At 38.2% G+C, this 22702-nt stretch overlaps 1 protein-coding gene across 14 annotated transcripts in view; it reads right to left on the reverse strand.

The window, feature by feature from the left end:
• The window catches only part of LOC306877643 (myocyte-specific enhancer factor 2D homolog), a 70412-nt gene that overhangs the window by 39758 nt on the left and 7952 nt on the right, over positions 1-22702 (reverse strand). For 9 of the 14 annotated variants that reach the window (XM_079429529.1, XM_079429519.1, XM_079429525.1 and 6 more), the window contains exon 2: positions 606-1034. In XM_079429529.1, the coding sequence (XP_079285655.1) occupies positions 606-659 (54 nt within the window). In that variant the 5' untranslated portion in view covers positions 660-1034. Of the gene's footprint in view, positions 1-605; positions 1035-8115; positions 8358-22702 lie in introns of those variants that run through there. The other 5 variants (XM_079429526.1, XM_079429522.1, XM_079429528.1 and 2 more) reach the window with 3 other exon arrangements.

The raw sequence follows: 22702 nt of genomic DNA on the forward strand, positions 1-22702 counted from the left end.
TAAAAAAAAAAATATCAGCCAATAACCAATATGGTACCAATATTCTGAATAAAACTAATACTAAATCCCAAAGAAACTAAAAGGTGACTGTTATATTTAAAAATTTATGAAAACCAAACAAAATCCTGCTGCATCAGTTGAGCCAGAAATGGAAAAACCTCACCACTCAAACAAACAATAATGCTTTGAAAGCAACGGTGTTTACACCCTAAGGGAAACAACCTATGAGTAGTTAACTTGTAGTTGTCTCTGCTTATTAAACCGGAATAGGAAAAAGTACTTACACGCTTCAAAATCCACACTTCAACAATCAATCTTACATTGGAGGTGTAAGATTTGATTTTGCCTCACACTGTTTGTCTTGAACAAGATGTCTAAATTACAGATGCAACTTAAGGCAACTCACAAAAGTCAGAACTAATAAGAAAGATTTCTGTTATAATGCCAATAATATCTTTCAGGCTCTCCGGAGTAGATTCGGTGTGTTTTATTCAGAGAAAGCTGCCAAAATGAATTATTTTCAGTTACGCATTTAAGGCTGAAAAGGAGTCTCTTATGTTGAACTAAGAACACTGTCACTGCAGACAGTCAGACTTTGCACTCACCTGTCTGTTACGCTCATCTGTGATTCGTTGAATCTGGATCTTTTTCCTCCCCATGGCTGCTGTGATTGGCCGAGCAGGGGTGGGGGCAAGGTTGGGGGTGTGATGAGGTCAGAAGTCAAAATTTCTCGAGGCAGTTACAGGAGCACAAACGGCGACTAGTCGCCTCTGTGTATGAAGATGTGTGTGTGTGAGAGAGTCTCTCTCTCTCTCCGTATGCCACCTGTCTGAGGCAGCTGGGCTAACCCGTCTTCCTCCACTGATAAAAAAAAAGGAAGGAGGGAAGGAAGAAAGAAAGTATGTGGCCTCCTGGTAGGGCCTTCAGATCATTGTCTGCTCAGGGTGCATGTCATCCGACAGGTGTCTTTTCTGATATCCAAACCCCCCTGGAAAAATCTAGTGATGAAGATGAAGATGGTCTTGTGATGAATTCTGTGAAAGAAAAGAGAGACCAGAACTTAAAAAAATCAAAACTGGTATAATAAATAATATATATAAATAAATTGCAATATTACTTTCATCAACATCAAAGTAATTTAAAAAAAAAGACAGAAAAACAGACAAATGGGCTTCTTACAATATTACAGTAAAATCTTTTAATTTTTGCTAAATATACAAAATTTTATTACATATGCTGGTTAACTCAAATGAATTTCAATGAAAACGTTTCACAGTTTAGAGTGGGTAAGATTATTTTTATGTTTCTGAAAGAAGTATAGTATATTCACCAAGGCTGCATTTATTTTTAATTAATGTTGCAGTAAAAATTTAGAAATATTTGTAAAATGTAAAACAATTGAATAAATTAACATATAACTTTTATTTCTGACCAAGCTGAATTTTCAGTCATTACTCCAATCTTGAGTGTCACATGATCTTTAAGAAATCATTATATGCTGATTTGATGCTCAAAAATGAAAGTGCTTATTATCAATGTTGCAAACAGTTGTACTGCTTACATTTTTTAACTTATTTACATTTACAATTAATTTTTTTTTTTCTTTTAATGACTAGAAAGTTCAAAAGAACAGCTTTAGTTCAAATAGATTTCTTTTGTAACTGTAAATATCTTAACGTTCACTTTTGATCAATTCAATGTATCCTTGAATAAAAATATTAATTTTTCAAAAATTGTAAATATGTTACTGACCCCAAATTGTGAACAGTAGTGTACATCAATATTTTACATAATTAATTGTACCAATTTAACAGCCCAACAAACTACAACAGAATTTCAATGACATGCTCTGCTACCCACTTCTGTAATTTTATGTGGGCAAAAAAACTTGATTAAAGATTATTATGCCTAATCATTTTTCTCAATAATTTCAAACACAAAGCCTTTACCGGTGAGCCTGTCAAATAATCTACGGCATTTGATTATTGTGTAACCTACTCACTCATCCCTATATTTAAGCAAATGAAGGGGGAAATTTTAAGCCTCCAAACTTCCTTGTCAGTAAATTTCCATTATTTTTCCAGGATTTGTACAAATCCATTTATAAAGATTAGGCTCACAACTAGTAATTTCTAGATGATCAAATAATTATAAACTAGAATAACAATTTCCATGACTTTTTAAGATATTGTCAATTTCTTTTTCAAGCATGGAACTTTTCAAGGTTTCAGGGCCGTGATGGGAACCCTTAAGCTTTTAAAGAGCTGCCAGAACAGAATAAACAAACCTCACCTCAACCATAGATGGGTTTCCCCTAAACAACATGACATCCACATATACGACTGGGCAGAGCCCCTTTCTGCAGCCTGACAGAGCCTGATTATGTGTTCTCGTTCACAAACCGCTGATGCCGATGTCGCTTACAGACCTAAAGCATCTTCACCTGCAGGGAAACACCTGCTGAAGTGTCTCTGTGCTTGAGTGTGTCATCCAGCAGCACTCAAGAGTTCTCTCACTAACAAGTCTCCCTTTAAGCTGTTTAGTCAACATGGATATTTTAGCCGCGTTTGAAGGTTAAGTGAATTTTTCACTTTATAATAAAAAGCCATGTTGAAACAAACAGTGAGAACAGATGCCTGGGAGCGAGATGGCACAAGTTTGTGTGTGTGTGTGTGTATGAATAAATGGCTGCATGAATGAATTTACCGCAGCCCAAGAATTGTCATATGGGCCAGGATAATTTTAAAACATGCTATTATTATCTCTGCCTTCGATTAAAAACAACCAAGGGCTTAAAACAGAATTCTATATATACATCCAGACTGTACACACTCACGCTCACACATCCCCACATGACTGCTGACACAAGCTGACTCCCTGATCAGGGAAGCCTGCAAACTTCCTCATTTCAGGTCAAAGTGCACATGCTCAGAGACAACCTTAAGTCAGTTCGACCAACTCGAATTACAAGTTCTTACTTCATTGCCACTTTCCTTGCAATAAAAAGCAACAAACAGTCCACATTTTTCCTTCCAGTCGAGACTTGACGTGAATTCTAGGCCTCTTGGAGAAAGCACACAATTAATAAGTGTAGTTCAGAGTTATTGTTGAGTAGAAGCAAAAAAGAGCGACTGGAAAAGCTCTTCCACCTTGTTCTTGCAAAACAAATTCCTTCTGGTAAAGTAAACACTTTCAAAGGGTTGTGGTTTGTTCGAGCCAACGGACATGTCAAAATGACATCATAGCAATCCTGATAGGCTGATGGGCACCGTGAGAATGCAAAAGTATCAACTCTTCTAGGCTATTTTTTTCTTCTGAGAAGCAGACAGGAAATATATTTCCCATAACAGGCGTTTAAGCTTAAGAAAACAGAACACAACATCTGTAATAGTAAAATGAGATTTTTACCAAATAAAAAAAACTGCTATACAATTGTGTGGTTATGGCATCAGTTTTGATTGGTGGTCGCAAACAACCTAGCGAAAAGTTTAAGTCAAAGTTCAAATCGGGCCTGAAAATTCTGTATATGCATACGATCGGAACTCTACTCCCATACTAATGAATGCCTTGCGGTCTATCGTTAATTAAAGACTGTGAAAATAGTCTTAAGAAAGCCGTTCAGTCTGTTAACTTCAGTGTTCTCCTTTTTTATATTATAACAACTGAGAAAGACATCTAGCACTAAAAACTGACCATCACTTTTTGTTTGTTTTCTAAGATCTAGAGTGACAAAAAAGGTCAGAACGCAGTAGCTCAAATACTCTTATACAAGATCCAAGCTGCTGGGCATGACAAAACAATCTCTGTCACAAGCTTCATCACTTCTTTCACAGTAAAACATTGAGTGTTAACGTGAGTTTTCTAACTCCAAATGGAGAGCATGTGTCGACAGGAAAGGTTTCCTCAGCCGGCCGTCAGCAGCACAGGCTTGAGTTCAAAGTGACTCAGTGACTAGCGTTTGTGTGTTTTGGTCTGTGCGGCCGATAGATGAAAAGACTTCTTTATCTGCAATGAGAGTCAGAGTTTGACCTTTCACCCTGTGAGCGCTGAGAGGGGCTAATTCCCAGCTCTGATCTCAGTCGCTTCACAAGGGACCTGGAAAGTGTCCTCAGACTGTGGCTCCTCACAGTCAGACTCTCTAACCACAGAGAACTCATAAAGTACTGCTTGATAATGCTGGAACTTGATAATGTTATTCAAACTGGGGGCTGCAAGAGGATATTATTAGGAAAAAAAATATTTTTCAGTTAATTTAAGATAAATTAAATATGAAATATAACTATATATTTTTAGAAATGATCAAATCATTTTTTATATTATTGTATAAAACTAAAGTATTAATAAAAAATCTATTTTATAAAAAATTATTAGAATATTTCCTTAAATTGACTATGTTTGAAATATTCAATATGCATATAATTTTGTGAAGAAAGAAAGAATGATTTTAGTAGGAAAATAAGAGCAGTGTTTGCCCAGGCAACACTTGCACCACAAATGCCATGGTGTTAGGGTGTACTGTATGGCTTTTAGCACATTTTATGCGGTTGCTAAAATGTGCTAAAATGTGCTTGAAGTCAAAAGAGTCCAGATACTGTAAAGGTTCCTCTGCATAAAAAAAAAACTTCTCACATTGACAGTTTATCCTCTGGCAGGTGAAAATGGCAAGTCTCATAGCTGAGAAAAATAACAGTACACAGTTTGTAGAACAAACGGTATGGGACAGGTTACACGACAAAGTTAGGGAACTCTGGGGTTTGTTTAGATCTCTGAGCTTAAGGGATAGCAAGCACCGCAATTAAACAATAAAGAAAAAAAACAAAGAAGGTTACTGATAAAACACTGGTTCCTTTCCGTTTTCTCTACTAGGAGAACCCCCTGCAACAGAGACAAAAACCTTCTTATCTTGAAAATTAGTCATGCTCAATGCACAATAAATAAACATTCATGTACATGAGCGCACAAGCACACACAAACACGTGTCAGCACAAGGTATTTCTCACTGCTCTCAGAGCAAAAAGGTGAGCCGTTGTATGATGCAGCTGTCAATTTTGAGTTGTGGCTTGTTCATACCACGGAGGAAATCCTGCGGAACCAAGCATCAGCGTGCAACACAAGCAAAACAACATTTACACAGGCTCGCAAACAAGTGAAAAAAAAAATACCTTGGTGTAAACATGTCCAAAGACACACGCAGCTAGTAAAGAAGAAAAAAAAAGTCACAAGTTTGTGACCTTTCACTATATCGAGTAATCTCCATCTTCAAGTAGCTTCAAGATAAGCGCACACTACCCTCGTCCATGTGTGGGCATATGGTATTTTGTGCGAGCGCGTATGCGTGTGTAAGCATATCTCCTCCCCGGGGTGTGTGTGAGAGAGTCCAGTTTTGTTATCCCTGCCTGTAACTAGAGGCAGAGTGGCCTGGGGCTTGGAGATAAGGGACCGTGCCAGAACTGGGCTTGGACCGGGTCCAAAGCTGTGCTGAGAAATCCATCACCTTCCCAGCTCAGAGCGGGAGGTCACCGACTGGGACAGAGAGTTGTTTAATTCGGCCGTTTACAGTTTCCGTACATTGGTGCTATACAAAACGCCCCATGACCACAGCTCTGTCACCGCCAGCAATATCTCAGCACTCCCGGAGCCAATAAAAGCTATTTTGTACAGAGGAAGAAAGCTAAGCGTGCTGATTGAGATATTGTGACACTAGAACGTAAAGTGTAATGGATGTGAATGGAGCCCAGTGCACCAAAGAATGCATATGTATAATACAAATCAATGATTCCAAGTGGAAATTTCATTTCGCAAACTTACTGAAATGAAAAAAAAATAATAAACAAAAAAAAAATCCAATCCACTGACAAAGTTGAAAAAAAAATTGGAACTGATGATGAGGATTATCTCATAATAATCAGCAATAAATCACTTTTTAGCACTAGAAAACTCAAATGCTAATGATTAAAAATATGTCCAAAATGGACACAATTTACTTTTCTTAATACTTATTCCTGGTCTTGAGGTGCATAATTCATTTGCATGTGTGATTGCAAATTTTAAAAATGGGTCTTCAAAAAGCAACATCCCTTTGAACTACCTGTCATTTAGAGCAAGCTTATCTGTTATGACTTACGAAGAAGACAAAAAAAAAAACAAGCTTGGCTGGTCCAACATGGAGCCACAAAGCCATTGTGGTGGAGCCAAGGCGTTTTGAGGAGACACCCTCATGGGTCTTTTTTTTTTTTTGAGCTGAGTGCTGTTCAAAACATTAGCTGCAGCTAAACTTGGGCAAAAATGGAGCCCTGTGAGACCCTCCAGCGATTTACTCCAACCTTGGGGTTGTACTGCCAGCACCAACTGCAGGATATTTCCAGCCTGTTGACTCAACCTCCCCGCACGGCAGGAACTCACCCTGTCCAATATGGCTACTCGGCTGCTGACCGCAGCGCATGATTTCTGTTTTTCAACACAGCCGTTTGTCCAGTACACAACGTATACTGATGATACGGCGGTGTTCGTTGCCGAGTGCCGTCACTGGACTTCCTCCAGGAGCGGGGAGATAGGTGGCGTAACGTCTGCCAAACCACAAGCGTAACCCAATCTCTGAGATGGGGAAAGATGGTGGGTACAGCACTGCAAGGACAGCATTACAGGGGGAGGGGTGTAATGGATCCGTGGTCTTCGGCTTGTGAATCACACCATTGCTGACTGTCTTGTCAACTCTGAAAGCAAACTACAATGCTAGGTTACCACTTTCAGCCCTTTTTTTTTCTGGTGTCAGGCTGTAGGATTCAATTAATTCTCTTCTATATTCATTTGACAAACAAAACACAGTTGTCTGTTGTGTTGTCTACAGTACTATAGGCTGATGTTTACACCAGCTTATAGTTTCCAGCATCAGTGTGGACAATGTGGTCAAACGTGTCCTTTTACAGCACTGAACAAACCCAAAGTGACAAAACTCTCAGGCTACTTCATCAGGCGGCAAATACCGACATGCAGGCTAACATGCTGTTCTAGGGTCAGGTAAATCTTTTTCCCTCTCACCCACCATGACCCTGATCCGCCACTAAAGGTCTTGGAGACACACACACACACACACACACACACACCTTCCCTTGCAGCGTAACGTTGGTGACATCAATGTGACAATTGGAAAGGAGGGTGTGTTGCCAGTGGTTCGTCATGACCACGTCATGAGCGGTTGGTTACACAACAAAACAAAAGATTTTTTGGTTTGAACAAAAGATAAGCTTGTCGGTTCAGTAATATATCAAAATCACAATCAGAAGACAAGCTAGACAAGGAAAAAGATGTCATTTGTGTTTCTGTAGAAAAGCTCAAGGGTGAAAGAGAAGCGCACATAATGCTGAATAATGAGAGACAATAATCTGATACGCCACAAGACTGGCAGCTATAAACATACATACTGATCTTTCTTTCCTGTTAATATTGACATACGCTTTCTCAAGTGAAAAGCACTTTAAACAACATCTACACAGTTCTCACTAGAAAAAGTAAAATTATTATCCAAACAATACTGCAAATCTGTTCTTGAGTGAAAATGTACAAATAAATTGTAAAAATATTTCACAATATTTTCAATTGTAAAAAATTTACAATTTTGCATTATTTAAATTGTAAATTAATATTGCGAAATATTTTTACAATTTAAAATATTTGTTTTTGTTGAATATTTTGTATGTTACATATTTATTACGTATACATTCCAACACACTGAAAAGAAGAAGTATTGTGACAAAGGTGCATAAAAAGCAAAAGAAAGATTGAGAGAGGCAGACAGAGATGTGAACTGCTCTGCGTGTAGAGTGAAGCTGTCATGCATTACAGCACATAGTCCTGTCACACCACACCACTCTTCAACGCTCGGAAATACCCTGAAGGCAACACATTGTTCACGTCAACCTCATCTCTTAGTGACATTTACGGAATATACAAATCTAAAAAAAACAAACTACTAAACTATTTTAGGATGTTACTGCTCTATTTTTGTGTCACATTCAGTTATTTTTACGAAAACCAAAGCGTTCAAGTATGAAACTACATAAAAAGAAACTTTATCTTAATATAGCGTTACTGGTATCAAATTAAGCTTCTTCTTACCCCTTATAAGTAACGATGAACAAAAAGCCTCTGATTCGTTCCTCACAGCTGCCTTGAGCCTCCAGTGACCCAATCAAGAAACAAATAAAATCCAAGTGGACTACAGCATAGCTTGTCCCATGACCTGGCAGACAGTGGAGACCGGTTCAGCAATGAGCTTCTAATGCAGAGCGCACAGACCCCCAGCCATACTCTCAGAGACCCCCACCCTCACCCTTTGCCCTAATATGCCTTGAGCAACTGCCTTGAATCCATCAGTGTCGTTGGATGTAATTGAGAGGGTGGATGGGTGTCAGGATTGGGACGCTTGTCAGTATGTCAGATCCTGTGTTCTCCTGCCTGTACATGTGTGTGTTAAATGTAGTGGCAGCTGCCTACACACCTTTTGTTCCGACACCCCCTTGCGACGTCTCTGCTGTCACAGCTGTAGCAAATTCAACTTTTCGGGTCCAAAGCTGCTGCAGGCCACACTGGATCTTTTTCCAAAAAACCCTGCCCACTAGCTCTACATTTAGTATGGAAACCTTTTTGATACATAAAGTAGCAATAACCTGTTGTTTTCAGTCTTTTCAGTAGAACAATCACGGTTTCACCAAGAACAAATCTCAAGATTTGCCCTTTCCTGACCTCAAAATCTCAGAAGGGCTTTCGGGGGGTGTGGGAATGCAAAGGCCATGGGTTTGTAAAACTGCAATGTCAATTGAGTTTCCAATGAGAGGGAAAAAAACAGTTTGGGCACAAATCACGCTCTGGCACTGAGAACGTTACGGGTTGATGAGGAGGTCTGGACACTGCGGTTTCTCACAAAGAGTAACTTATGGATAAATGTTGTGGCTAAGTGAACAGGAGGAAATGAAACCCTCCCTATGCTAAAATCAAGCTGGAAATCTGCCATTAGTGAAAAAAAAAATATATACAAACAACTTTAACGTAACACGCAGGCCAAAATCAAGAGGACACAATTGCTAGAACAACAAAAATCATTGACTGATCATCAGTCTGCTAAGATCCTGTTTCAGTTTCAACTCGCTTTCACTTTCTTTGTAGAGAAAGAATCGCATATTCAGGCTTGGGAGGTGCAACTAAATGTAATATCACTGAACAACATACATCACAACCATGTAGAAACACTTTAATGTGCATATTGGACATGTCCCCATCAAATATGGAAGTTACAGTGTACGTGGCATCAGCTAATGCTGGCTAATATATAAGAGGTTATAGTTAGTTTTTCAGCAAAAATGTATTTAATGAATTTATGGAATTTAATTATAGCTGTATTATTTTGGCAAATTTAAATACAAAAGAATGCAAGGAAAAAAACTTTAAATTATATTTTGTATTTAAAAAAAACAATTTTGTCAATCATCTTTTTTTAAAATACATGATCTTTTTTAAGAAAACAAACGTCACATTTAATGAAAAATAACATTTTTAAACACACTTTTTAAGACACACACACACACACACACAAAATAAAGATAATTGTTTTTGATGAGACCAGTAAAAAGGTTAGCAGAACAGAAAAAAAATATTAAAAAAATTACAGACAAGAAAAAATTCCTAATTAATTGCTTACCATTTTTAATAAAATTGTGTATGGAGAATGATATCGGACACTTTCATTCATTCGCTTATGGTCAGACATGTTTTACATTCATCAGAATATGAACGAAAGATTTTACACAGGATATGAGCAAAGATTGTTTTGTTTCCCTATTTGTGCGTTGTCATACAAATACAACACAGTATTAACATAAATCCAGGAAGCAGCTTTGATTTTCAGGGATTTTTCAGTTCCACATTTGAGGTATGGGCGTCACTTACTCCATCACGTCTTTCCATATCCCCTTTCCCAGAAAACTCACTGTCATAAAAGGATTCCCATACCAGGACCAGCTGCGTGCATGTGGCCTTTTAACTAACCAGACCAAATAACAGAACAAGCACTGTCCTATTTAAAAGACTTGAGTTGAGTTCTGCAGACAAATATCACTGTTAACACTTCTTCCATAAGTGCTTTAACATTTCAGATGTCCCTCAGCGAAATCTAGCTGAAGAATAAACATGCTGTTCTCATGAACTGATGTAAAAGAAATGTGCTGAAAAGAATCAGTCGAATCTTCTATCCTGTTGTCATCACTAAAACGCTCTGTAATTTAGAGAAACACAGTATCTCCCGACCTAGTCAGACGGTCACAGCTAAAGGGTAAAGGTCAAGATGAGCTAGATGAGTCCTAACAGAAAACGCAACCTGTTTTGCCAGCTGCCACTCGAGAAGACAGTGCCACAATCTGAAATAATTTCCTCTTACCCTTCAAACAGATCTTGAACAGGCACAAGCCAGACCTTCTGTTAAACCAAGACTTATTCCATGTGTCAACATTTAAGGTATCTGCACACTGAGTCCGAAATTTTTGCATGCGTTTTTTCGTATTCGTAATGCAAAAAATTTGTCACGCACAGAAACCTTGCACACTGAGTCCGATGCGTATTAATTAATCTGTTGTGAAACAATTCGCAAAACAGTAGCCTACTAAATGGAGTCTTCAAGCATTGAGGATCATTTTGTTGTCCTCTCGCTTCTTAAAAAAAGAAAAAGAAAAAAAGGAAATAGGTCCATCCAATCCTGAGATATAGAGAGGACGGAGAGTTCCCCTTCCTTAAGGAGCAGCGGGATTATCACAGGCGATTCAAAGTTTACTTCAGGAGGTCAGTGGCTCAGTTTGATGCTTTGCTAGCGACACTAGAGCCACATATTAAAAAGACCACCACCGATTTCTGTGAACTCTGTGTGCATCTATATACAGTGCTTTGTGCTGCGAGACAAAGTGGATGAACTTGACAATCGCCATTCTGGATTTTGGCGTTTGCTTGTACGGTGGATCTGATCTGTCAAAACATCTCTCAAAGTGCTTGCTACAGATGCGAAAAACGGAAGAAAAAATCAAATAAAAATCTAACCTGATCCAAAAATTTCAGAGGCAGTGTGTAAACGTGACATAACGGGAGGTCGTATTTATTTTTTAATGTGCAAAAATTTCGGACAAAATTTTCGAACTCACGTGTGCAATGGCCTTTAATCTAGACACTCACAGAAAATAAACCCAAAAATGTACACCAATACAGACAAAATTTTGGACTTGCCAAATTCTCTAAAGAAAAATTGAGCAGTCTGTAAAGCTTGCTGACACAATCCTGCAATTCAGGAGCTGAGGGTTTTTCAACAAGTTACTATGGGGTTCCTAGAGGTTTATTTACTGGTTCTCGTCAAAAGAGCCCACACTCAATTCTCTATGGCCCCATTTACACCTGATCATAACATGCATTGTCTGTGCTCTGATCACTGCAATTTGGAGGTGGCCTGGGAACGATTCTAATCCCATTTAATGAAAGTTTTAATGTACATGTGTTTGCAAACACACAAGCCCTATTAACATCCCTAAAAAGTCTAACCATTTTTTTTTTTTCCTTTTTACTATATTTATTCATATTACTGATGCACAATTTTAAAACTGCCAATTTTGGATCAACATGTACACACACAAAGCTGCACATATTATCTTTATACATTGCAATATTATCATTATATTGTAATCAATAGGAGCACAAGTTGTAATTGCTACCTAACACATTTGATGTGTCTGCTGAACCGAAAAAATTGTGTTAACTAACCATATAAAACTTATTAGATTGCATCTGTAGTACATTACTTCCATATGGACATTACTTCAATACACTTATGTCTGGCTGATAACAGAATACTTCCTAATTTTAACACTGAAACAAGCATTTTCTGTTAAGCTCCTTTGAAATAATATATACATTGAAAAGCGCTATACAAATAATCTTGTATAAATCAGTAAAACCTAAATGAACCTAAATAAACCTACAAATGAATTTAGGAATCACAAAATTATAAATGTACAGCATAAAAGGATATTCATTGATATTTGCTAAATATTACATTTAATAGTGTTTAAATTAAATTGCTAGCGTTTTAAACAATTTACTTTAAAGGGGGGGGGGGGGGGGGGTACAATGCTGTTTCATGCATTTGGAGTTGTTTATACTGTTAAAGAGTTGGATTCTCATGCTAAGCATGGCCAAAGTTTGGCCAAAAAAACAATTTGGAAGTATGACAGAGTATTTCTGTGCCAAAAATCTTACTTCCGGGTTCGTACAAGTTTCAGAAAGTTTTTTTTCAATCATGGCTCTTGCTGACATAAACGACGGTGGAACTCCTTATATGGGCATTTCTCCCGAAAGAGTGCACCCATGCACACGTCGACCAGCGCGAGAGCGAGAGCACCCCCATCAACGCGCTTCATTCGGCTGCACTGCTGCACAGGACTCGCTCGGGAAGAATGTCTCTAAAGAAGTGTGTTTTTGGTTGTAAGGGAAAGATAACCTTGTTCAGCTTCCCAAAAGAACCCAGCGTTATGTGAACAGTGGATGCAGTTTGTTTTTCTGGGGCAGCAATGGCGTTTCACAAGTGTCTTTGTTGACGAACGTTTTATAAACAAGGCCCAGTTCGATGCTGGATTTGCACATCGTTTGATACTGAAAGATGGAGCAGCCCCAGCTATAAAAGGTCCCAGTCATGATTCAGAACTGCAGACGGTAAGTGAAGCGGCATCAAATGTCTGTGTTATGTTTTCAATCGGCGCTCAAGTTTTCGTCACTCTTTAGCTCCGCCCACGGCACGCCTCCAGGAGCTTGGCTTTTTTCGGAGAGAATCGTAAAGCTGTATTTGTCTTTTATAAATATGAAAAAACAAAAAACTTTTTGGAGATATGAAGGATGCAGTACTATAGATACTCAAGATTAACATGAGATTGGGTGAAACTGGGCGTGTTATGTACCCTTTAAGTGAGCATTAGATAAAGGCAAAGGTAATCTAAATGTAAAAATAGAGGAAACGAGCAAGAACAATTAAACTACTACAACACTGCCTGTTATTGATAAATGTACAAATTCTCTAATATTGGCTGATAACTCATATAGCACCACTCTATCATGCATGCCTAGATGATTTCACTGCAGCTTTCCACGTGCCGGGTTGATCAGAGTCTTCGCCAGTCAAGGACATGAGTAAACGTCAGGGCCTTTACTATGACAAAGAGCCATCAGCTGTCAGTAAGAGATGATGTCTTCTCTCTCCAATGTTTAGGAGGGTGAGAAGTGATGGGTCTCTGGTGTTAAAAAAAACAATTCTCAAAAGGTATTTAACATGAGAGAAGCAGCCCACACACACAGAGCTTCTACCATCCTACTGAACACTAAAAGGAGCTCACTCTCTCTCAAACACACACACTTCTCAGAAACAGCTGACGTTTCAACAGGCAGCAGCTGACAGGCTACAGGTGGGAAGGGCACAACCTCTTTAACCCCGTACATCCCCTCAACCCGCAACACACAGCCCTTGTCCTCATCTTGGAGCTTTTACACACACACACACACACACACACACACATACATAGGCACACCTGTTAGTACCGCAGAGGAACTGTGATAAACCCTTCCTCCACCGCAGGTTATTTATTTCTGATGGCGGCCTCCCCGTCTCCCTCGCTCTTCCTCTCGGTTTCCTCAGCGTAGCGAGTCTCCTTGTTCTGTCTGCATCTTTGATAACCTCAGAAAATGTTTCTATTCACTGTGTGCAGCAAGCAAAATGTTCAGATGGCAACAGAGTCACTAGGGCAGAGATAGGCAACTTCGGTCCTAACCAATAGAACACAGCTCTGACAAAGTCAAATGTCTATATTTAAATAGCCTAAAGAGTAAACGAACAACATACGACAAACATCAATGAAATCTAGCCTTTTTAAAAGCTTGTTACACATTCTGGTAAAGCACTTGATAAAGACTTGCAAAATAGAAGACAATAAAAATGGAAAAAAGTGCTGCCTGCTGCCCTCAAGATGGACTGTAGGAGTGCTTATGTAGCATTTGAATAATATAAACATTGGCTGTAATCCCCAGAAGAAAACATGTAGTGGTTAAGATTCACAAAATCCTTGCTGAAGGCAGATCATGGAAAAGATGCGTAAACATTCACGTGTAAGCAAGTGTGCGGGATAAAAGAGCCCGCTCTAAGAGAGACAGCAATGAAAAACACATATTTCATTAATCAATTAAATCCAACTCACAAAAATAAAAAAACATTAACATGAGGTAATATTTTATAGACCTCTACAAACAAATATCCCATGGCTGGATCTGATTGGCCGACAGGGCCTTGTTGTTTCAAGTGCACAATTGCTTTCAGAGCTCCACCTGAGAGAAGCGTGCATATTCACGTGAGTAAACACTCATACACATGCACACCAAGTGTCACATTGGAAGTGGAAAGAGGGGATTTTTTTCTCCCTGTCCCTCCTCCCTCTCTGGCATATTTCCCGGCTCTCCATACTGCTGCCTGCATCTCCTGTGATGAGAGGAGGCCAGCCAGAAATCTTCCATTAAAACATGGCGGAGATCGGCCATACTGAGCCTCAAGAGCGAAGGAGACAATGTGTGCAGATGGCCCTAGACAAAAACCACAGCTGTACCGCCATAGAACTGTAGCGCCCCATGAGAAAAAGAGACAGCAGGAAGTAAAATAGCAGAATAACGAGAAATACAGCTGCAAACAGCAATTACTGAGGCCAAGCACTATACTGAATTGTACTCAAATATAAACGAAATTTCAAAAGCTATAAGCATGAATAAATTTTTGAAGTTTTGGCCATTAGGTGGCGCTGTAAACAAACTGCTTCGATAGCCTTAGGGTACGGTGACAATAAAATGCAGACTACGATTGTTATCCAATTAACGCGTATTCGTGATGGATGACGATGAGCTACATTTTGTATTATAAAGTCAAGTCTGGTCTAGTAGTAAGACTTTAAAAAAAACAGCTGGTACAATTTCAGTCAAACACAAAACATTTACAGTACACTTTCATAAAATGCTTGCCAAGCATATTAAAACAAATTATGGCTAGTTGGTGTTTCACTGCTTTTCCAGCTTCCTTGGCTATTTTCATGGTGAAGGTTTTTAAATTCTTCTTTAAAATGTTCATAAGAGAACTTAAACCAATACAATTTAATAAAAATATGTTTAAGAGATACCGGACTGGCATATCGATTGATCTTCATTTGATATTAAAAACTTAAATAGCATTCTGCCTTGTGTATAAGTGATCTGATTCCAGCAATTATAGAATATTTTACCCACAGTAGGGTTTATTTCATACGATTTGTTGTTCGTACACTGATTCCATTCATTTTGCCATTTGTTGATGACATAGGATACTATGGTAGTTTTAAGATCTGAGAGTGGTATGGAACACTTTTCCTATATTCTGTCTAATATCAAATTTTTAAAGTGAACGTAAAAGCTCCTAGAGTTAGTGACAAAAGTTTCATTTCAGTTGCCGATAGCATTAAGAAAAGACAGTCAGTTCATCGACTTCATGTCAAATTTGTTAGCGTCTTACAAGCAAACAATTCTGAATAAAAATATATAGCCTACTCAATCATTTTTGTCAGACATGGTCTTTAGATTATCTGACTCAAATTGGATAAAGACTGGACAAATTTTGAGGAGACAAAAACAGTTTTTACTAAAATTCAAAATGTCATTGCTTCTAATGACAAAAGAGTTTCATGAGTTAGTGGACTCTGCATCACCTAAGATGTACAAAGAGGGTATGAAGTAAAATGTTGACAAACTTTTTTTTGACCCCTGGCTGGTGCCGTCCTCAATAGGGTGTGAAGGATTTTTTTTTCTAGACCAAAAAATGTGAAAAAAAATGTAGCTGACAGTTTGAACGTGAGACCCTAAAGTTGTTCTGAGGACAATTCAGTCCCACCCCAATCAGCATGCCAAATTTCTCAACTTTCCTTGAAACAGTTCCAGGGACCACCACAGAGCCCTAGCCAGAGTTACAGTAAGAATACTAATGAACACAATAGGGCCTACGTACCTGCAGTGCTTGGCCCCAAACTACAATAAGGGAGAATGAGAGAAAGAATTGGAAAGAAATCAGATCAAAAGGCTGAAGTAAGAGAGAGAACAGGAGCGAAATGAGAGATGCAGGAGTGTACTGTTTCAGCACTTGGCTTCAATGCTTGCTGTTTCAGCTGTGCGGGAGTGATGGCCAACCCTTGCTCTCACGCCACTGTAACCCCGTTAGTGTGTCCGCTACCCAACACATGCAACACTAGGTTGTGCGATTGTGCCGTCCAGTCATGCTAACAGCAACACTGCGTTCAAAGATTTTTAAAAGCATTTTGCAGTCCACTCATTCATTTACCAAGTGCTCCACAATACAGGCCATTAATGCTGATGCAAAAGACCTACAATAATATGAAAAGGTCCCATATTTTTTAAATGATCACGTTTACTCTCCATCATTTCGTTCCAAACCTGTATGCTCTTTCTTTATAATAACACAAAGGAAAATATTTGGAGAAAAATCTCAGTGTTTTTTGTCCATACAATGGAAGTCAACCAAAACTGTTTGGTTACCAATGTTTGTGTTCCACAGAAGAAAGGAAGCCATATAGGTTTTGAATGACATGAGGGTGGGTAAATAATGACAGAATTTTCATTTTTGGGCGAACTATCCCTTTATGCCTTTTTAACTCAAGTATCCTGAATAACCCTGAACGTGAAACAGAGCTAAATCGCAGTGTTAGGTCATATATCATTAATAAGCCAGTTACTGACAGAGAGAACAGAGGAAGAGTTGCCGTTATCGATGTCTTTATAAGAACATGGGATTGAAATCATTAAGATCTTATTCTATCGTCTCCTACATCACGCTGCAGAATCAGGTACAAGGTTGCAGTAAATGACTTTGTGTGTGTACCCAAGGGAAATATCTGTGTCGGGTATGCACAGGTTACACTAGACGAGACCTGACAAGATGACAGCGAGCTCTCTGCTTTGTTCTGGAAGGAAAATCACACAGAGTCAGACAGTGACAGAGAGCTGATGGGTAAAGAAGCTGCTATTTTGAAAAACATTTTTTGTCCATATAATGAAAGTCAAGAACATTGGACCTTATTGTCTTTGAATGTATGGACAAAAAAAACATGTTACAATATATCTTCTTTTGTGTTCTACAGAAAAAATACAGGTTTGAAACGACATGAAGGTGAGCAAATAATGAATTTTAATTTTCAGGTGAACTATCCCTTTAAGGACATCAATGTATTCAATAAACAAAAGAAAAAAATGTTACTGGATCTTCATGAGATAAACATTTCGTATTTGAATATCAAAACAGCATTTAACTTATGTAGGTCATGGCTGTCGGTTTTATGCAATTGGATATTTCATCCACTAACACTTACATTCAGCAGAGGGAAAAAAAATATAATCTGGATAAATTGATGACTAAACACCACCGTCATACAAGAACCAAAATATCCACACAGATACAGACAGAAAGGAGAAGCCATTCACCATATTTAGAGCCAAACTTCTAATGCTTTGCATAGATTAATCCCAAACTAAAAATAAACAGAATTAGATTTTTCAGGTTCTCATTTGTGTTCCTTTTAACCGCACACGCCCAGAATGAGGTCACCACACATCATTTTAGCTCGAGGGGAATTTTAAGGAATTCAGTACTACTGATGATGACATATTTCGTGCTCAAGCAAATACGCCTGATTCACGAAATGGAAAACAGTGTCGTGGAGACTACGTGAAAACGTCCAAGCATGGCAGATGTCTGAGCTGCCTGCGTTCATTAATCAAGCATTCGCATGTTAACCAGAATAAAAGGCAGAAATTTCATAATTTATCTAATAATGCATTCGGTGTCTTGCATAATAAAATGATTAAAAGATGTTCACATGAGGACCAATTATTCATGCTTATGTCTTACTACAAAAATGAAAAATGGTTCTGTGGTGTGGTTAAGAATACTGTGAAAGCATATGTGCTGCAAATACCTCTGATGCAGTGAAACGGAAACAGAAAATATGATGATGAAATCGCATTATATGCACATAGGCATTAAAGAGACACTTAAAGGCTAAACCTGGGGGCTCTTCAAGCAGCGAAAGCATGAATGGTGGTCTGTCTTTTTAACCCATGTGTTTGTGTGAATGCATGAGTGGTGGTCTTTATAAGGGATACAGCTGCTCTCTCCTCAGTAAGATGACACCAGTACTTCAGCACTGAGGTAACCACACTGTTCTCTAGACCTTGTTTGGACAGCAAAATCTAGTCCAGAAATCTTCCACCTTCCAAGTCAGTCTAGAAAATTCATGCTGTCTCAAGGAAATGGGAACTTGAATGGGGCTTTGAAACAACTAAAAGAATGGAATTTCATGTATAGCACTTTATAATAACTGTCATTAATAATCATTATTACAATAAATAATTAATTCATTTAAATTGATTAAATAATCATCATTATTTAACATGCAACAAAGAGCTGTCAGAAAATGTCATAAAACTTTTATTTAGTGATGCACTGATATCAAAATTCTGGCAGATTATTATTTTCGTGTCATGGCCGATAACTAATAAATGATCAATTAAAATCAAATAATATATTAAAATTTAAATCAGTCTTTTTTAAATGCTATTTAGGCATCATAATATTGGAATATTAAGTATAAAAAAATGGCTTGTTACCTAACTTCATTCATATACATGTATATATTAATATAAATGAATATACACATACATATATATACACTGAACAAAATTATAAATGCAACACTTTTGATTTTGCCCCCATTTTTAATGAGCACAACTCAAAGATCTAAGACTTTTTCAATGTACCTATTTCGCTCAAATACTGTTCACAAATCTGTCTAAATCTGTGTTAGTGAGCACTTCTCCTTTGCCGAGATAATCCATCCACCTCACTGGTGTGGCATATCAAGATGCTGATTAGACAGCATGATTATTGCACAAGTGTGCCTTAGGCTGGTCACAATAAAAGGCCACTCTAAAATGTGCAGTTTTACTGTATTGGGGGGGGGGGGGGGGGGGGGGGGGGGGTCCGAAAACCAGTCAGTATCTGGAATGGCCACCATTTGCCTCATGCAGTGCAACACATCTCCTTCGCATAGAGTTGATCAGGTTGTTGATTGTGGCCTGTGGAATGTTGGTCCACTCCTCTTCAATGGCTGTGGGTAGTTGCTGGATATTGGCAGGAACTGGAACATGCTGTCGTATACGCCGATCCAGAGCATCCCAAACATGCTCAATGGGTGACATGTCCGGTGAGTATGCTGGCCATGCAAGAACTGGGATGTTTTCAGCTTCCAGGAATTGTGTACAGATCCTTGCAACATGGGGCTGTGCATTATCATGCTGCAACATGAGGTGATGGTCGTGGATGAATGGCACAACAATGGGCCTCAGGATCTCGTCACGGTATCTCTGTGCATTCAAAATGCCATCAATAAAATGCACCTGTGTTCGTTGTCCATAACATACGCCTGCCCATACCATAACCCCACCGCCACCATGGGTCACTCGATCCACAACGTTGACATCAGCCTCAATCACCCCGATGAGGATGACGAGCATGCAGATGAGCTTCCCTGAGACAGTTTCTGACAGTTTGTGCAGAAATTCTTTGGTTATGCAAACCGATTGTTACAGCAGCTGTCCGGCATATCTCAGACGATCTTACACGTGGTCTGCGGTTGTGAGGCCGGTTGGATGTACTGCCAAATTCTCTGAAACGCCTTTGGAGACGGCTTATGGTAGAGAAATGAATATTCAATTCACGGGCAACAGCTCTGGTGGACATTCCTGCAGTCAGCATGCCAATTGCACGCACCCTCAAAACTGCCGACATCTATGGCATTGTGCTGTGTGATAAAACTGCACATTTTAGAGTGTCCTTTTATTGTGGCCAGCCTAAGGCACACCTGTGCAATAATCATGCTGTCTAATCAGCATCTTGATATGCCACACCTGTGAGGTGGATAGATTATCTTGGCAAAGGAGAAGTGCTCACTAACACAGATTTAGACAGATTTGTGAACAATATTAGATAGAAATAGGCCTTTTGTGTACATAGAAAAAGTCTTAGATCTTTGAGTTCAGCTCATGAAAAATGGGGGCAAAAAAAACAAAAGGTGTTGGGTTTATAATTTTGTTCAGTGTATATTAGGGGTGGGAGAAAAAAAATCTGATCACCTAACTATCGCGATTCTTTTTAAAACGATTTAAAAATCGATTGGTTTACCTCAGAATCGATTTATATTTAATTATTTTATTTTCCTAAGAGGTGGTTGGGAGAAGTTAGCGCTTTTTAATTCCAACAGAGAGCGAAATTTATAGGTGTGTTCGACTTGGAGCAGCAACGCGCAGACGATCAGCGCATGACATCAAAGTATCATTGCGGTGCTTTGATAACGTCATTCAACGATCATTCTGTGTGCGCAGTCTCGCTGCATTAGATGACATCGAATACGTTTCAAGCCGGCGCGAGAAAGCAAAACCATGAAGGAGGGAGAGGATCAAACCTCTTCCAGAATTCTTTCTGCACCTTCACATTTTGAATCCCGAGTGTGGAATCCCAAGTTTGGATTTTACACACTGCCGGGAAAACATGATGACTAATACGGTATGCACAGTAACATAGCACTTTATTTTATTTCAGAAAGTACTCATTTTGTTGAACATTTGACTATTATATTCATGTGCAAGTTCAGGGTTTTGGTACTTGAAAGTTTCGTGGTTCAAGGTACTTTAAATATACACTGTGTATGTGTATGCTCCTGAATTAAAAGTTCAGTGATGCATTGTTTTTGTTAATATGACTTAATATAATCAAGTATTTCAACTTTTTCCCATGGTCTAGAGTTAGAAACAAAAATCGCAACACATAGCAATATCGAATCGCAATACTTGTAGAATCAAAATTCTTAAAAAAATAAATAAAAAAAATGTAATTACATATTGTATCGGCACCCAAGTATGTAGTGCTGTCAAAATTAGCACATTAACGCAGGCAATTAATTTTTTCAGTTTAACGCGTTAAAATTATTTAACGCCGTTAACGCAGGGGAGGAGCCTAGGGTTGGCCACCCCACTCATAACTCCCTGGAATATTCTGAATATTTCTGCCGAGGGGCATAGGTAGCCTAGCTAAATATAACATTGATTATAATACTCAAAGAAGAAAATGATCTAGACCAGGGGTGCGTCAAGTGATCACAAGCGAGACTATGGGTGCTCCAGAGCGGGAACAAAATGTCAAAAACAAAAAGTGGATTCCATTGCACAACAAAACTCACATAGCAAGCGAAGTACAAAAAACTTTTATAAGACAGAGCTACATATTAAAAAATACCAACGCGTATCAGCCCAAGCAGGCCTTTGCCAAGGTGTAACGAATGTGATAAAAAAATATTCACATAAACCCATTGTAATAAATGTTAAGTTCACTTAAATTAGAAGTTATTTTTAAAGTCTATTTTTAAGGTAAGTTATTTTAAAATGTAAAAATTGATAGCTCTTAATTATAATGTAATGTTTAATGGCTAAATATTTAAATATTAGGGGAAATTTTTATAGTGAAATCATTATTACTTGGTATCAGTGATACTGGCCTTCAGTCATATAAAAAGATGCCATTAAACAAATATTAAAAATATGTTGTTTGTACATTAATTTGAAGACTGAATAAAAAAGTATATTTAAAAACTTTAATGTTAGGTGTAGGGGTGGGAATCGAAGGGTACCTCACGATACGATATAATCACGATACATGGCTCACGATAACGATAATATCATGATACAGCGATTCTGCGGTAATCGATATATTTCTAGAAAATCCTATAATGATACATCACGATATCTGTCTAAACAAAATGCCTGTGAAAAGGTTAAGTGCATGTTTTCTTTCTTTATTGTTTATTTTTACAGGGACAATGCACAATTAAAAGTAATTGCACCAAAGTTAGCTAATAGCTAATTTACATCTGCTGTCCCTGGGCAGGTAAACAAATTAAATAACATACAATATTACATATGTACCACATAGAACATCACAAAAAATAAAAAATATATATATATATATATATAGCAGTAAAGCTAATACAGTGGCTGGAAATCTGTTTATCCTTTGGTTACTCGTGCTTCCCCATCTTCATAGAGAACGCGGTTCATGGAACTTGCTCAGAGTCAGAGCGCTTTTGGAAGGAAGCTGGAAATGGCGCGGCCGCGATTTCCATGCATTTTTAGACGCTGTGAACAGGGAAATCTATTTAGAGCACCTTACTGTATTTTTTTGTTAACAACTGTTTATTGAATTTTATTCTGTGGAACAGTAGTACAAAACAAAAAGCAGCTGTACAAATTTAGAACCCACCCCTTGGTAGACTTAAAATAAAATAAATAATAATAATAAAAATATATGAATTAATATTAATAGATAAATAACAATAAAATAATTTTTACAAAGATTTTAAGAAAAGAAGACACAACATTAAAAACTGAATGCCATGAATTAACAGTTTTCACGTTAGATCCATGTATACGAGAAGTAGAGAGCTCCATCGAGATAATGTCCAACAAATACACAGTGCATGTTCGTCTGTCCATTGTGTGA

This window comes from Barbus barbus (assembly GCF_936440315.1).
Source record: "Barbus barbus genome assembly, chromosome: 12".
NCBI lineage: Eukaryota > Metazoa > Chordata > Actinopteri > Cypriniformes > Cyprinidae > Barbus > Barbus barbus.